At 70.9% G+C, this 1,923-nt stretch overlaps 1 protein-coding gene across 1 annotated transcript; it reads left to right on the top strand.

Annotated features, from left to right (window-relative positions):
• Nucleotides 1-246: 246 nt before the first annotated feature.
• Nucleotides 247-1,917, top strand: OCEL1 (occludin/ELL domain containing 1; the record flags this gene model as incomplete). The annotated part of the gene is made up of 5 exons (XM_027708147.1): nt 247-368; nt 549-681; nt 779-962; nt 1,072-1,198; nt 1,667-1,917. Coding segments are annotated over 5 exons (701 nt in total), but the record flags the coding sequence as incomplete, so codon positions are not given.
• Between the last annotated feature and the right edge of the window lie 6 nt (nt 1,918-1,923).

Raw genomic sequence — 1,923 nt, forward strand, 5'->3', positions numbered from 1 at the left:
TCCTGCCCTGAGGGGGTCCAGAGGGGTCCCTGCTCCTGGGTGCTGGGAGCACCAGTGGGTGCTTTCCATCCCAGTCCAGACTAGGGGGGGACTGGGACGGTGGTTCATGCACCAGAGGTGACACATCCGGACACGGTTGTGTCCCCATGGGAGCGACGGGGACCGCGGGGAAAGCTGAGACACGGAGGAGGGACCGGGGACACCGGGACCGGGGGCTTCCCCCTCATCCCGCGGCTTCTCCTCCAGCGGGACCCAGCCCGGAGCTGCGGGAGCGAAGCCGGATGCACCGGGGGCACCCCCATCACCCCAAAACCGCCGGGAGCCGCTGGCCGAGCCCCCCCGCCCCGCCGGGACACCGGGACCGCCCGGTACGGAGCGGGGGCGGGGGGGGCTGAGCCCCCGGGCTGGGCTGGGGGCGTTGGGCCCCCACTAAGTCCTGCCCTGGGGGGGGCCGGGGGCGGCTGAGGCTGACGACCACCTCTCGGTGACCGCAGCATCCTCCTGCCCCCCTGCCCAGTCGGGTCTCACGTCCCTCGTGTCGTTGGCAGTGGCGGGGGACTGCCACCCTTGGGGGGCTGTGTCACGGCCCCCCCCTCGCTGCTGTCTCTGCTCTCACCCTCCTCTTCCTCCCGGCGCTGCTCTGCCCGGCCCGCAGCCTCCCGTCCCCCCGCGTGTGGCGGGGTGAGGTGACCTGGAAGCCCCCGGGAGGTCCCCGGGGGTCCCGCGGTCACCGGGAGCGGGGGCGGCCCCGGGTGGTCCCCGCCCTGCCACCTCACAGCCCTCCCTTGTGTCCCGAAGCCGCCGCCGGCCCGTGCCAGGTGTGTCACCTTCGAAGACGAGGTGGTGCCACCCCGGGGACCCCCGGGGAGGGCCCGTCCTGCCAGGGAGCAGGAGAAGCGGGGGGACAGGTCTGTCGCCCCCCGACTGTCACCCCGACCACGCGCCGTCCCCGACTATGTGGTGTAAGTGGCCCTTTGGCGACGGGGATGGTCACGGACCCCCAGGGACCCAACCACGAGGGTCCCGGCGGTGAGGGCAGCACCTGAGCCCCGTGGTTTTGGGGGGGGGCAGGAGGTACCCGGCGATCCTGAGCCCCCGGCAGCGGGAGGGGTACAAGGGCGTCTTCCAGGACCAGCTGGCGGAATATGTGGATCTGCACCGGGAGCTCCGTGCCACATGTCACCCCCCGGGCAGGACGGTGGGTCCCTGGGTGGGCACGGGGCACCGTCCTGTGGGTGGGATGAGTTGGGCGTTCTCTGCAGGGATTAGGGGTGAGCCTGGGGGGGGGGCTGCAGAGGGTGTTGGGGGGAACAGGAGGAGACACGTGGACCCCCAGGCTCCGGTGGCACCAGCAGCGCCCGAAGGCAGCTCCTGGAAAATTAATGAGCGTTGGAATTTCTTGGCTGCGCCCTGGGGGAGGGTTTTGCCGCAGGTCTTGGAAGCGCTGGAGGTGCCGGAGGAATTCTGGGTGCCCCCGAGCCCTCCGGATTTGTCACCTCCAGCCGCCTCATTAGGGCTGAACCCCCCGCGGGGCTCCGGGACGTGACCCACAACTGCTGTGAGTTCGTGAGGGAGAGGAGGGTGAGCAGCGGGAGGGCTCAGGATTTGTTCTGGGGAGCGTGGGGGGGTGAGCCCTGGGCATCACAGGACCCCGGTGCCTTGGCAGGGCTATTCCCGGCAGGATCCAGCCTGGCTGGAGAAGCAGCGGCGCTGTGAGTACCTGAAGAAGAAGCTGACGCACCTCAAGGCGCGGATCCAGGAGTACAATCGTGTCACCCATCCCGGCGCCGGTGGCTCCTGAGCCTGTGCCCGGGCCGGGGGACCCCCCCCCCCCCGAGGCACCCCAGGGGATGGGGAGGGGGTGGCGATGCCGCGGGGATCACCCAGTACCCACCAGGGATCACCCAGTACCCACCGACCCAT

This window comes from Neopelma chrysocephalum, unplaced genomic scaffold, assembly GCF_003984885.1.
Source record: "Neopelma chrysocephalum unplaced genomic scaffold, ASM398488v2 Primary Assembly neopelma1_95675, whole genome shotgun sequence".
In the NCBI taxonomy this organism is placed as follows: Eukaryota; Metazoa; Chordata; class Aves; order Passeriformes; family Pipridae; genus Neopelma; species Neopelma chrysocephalum.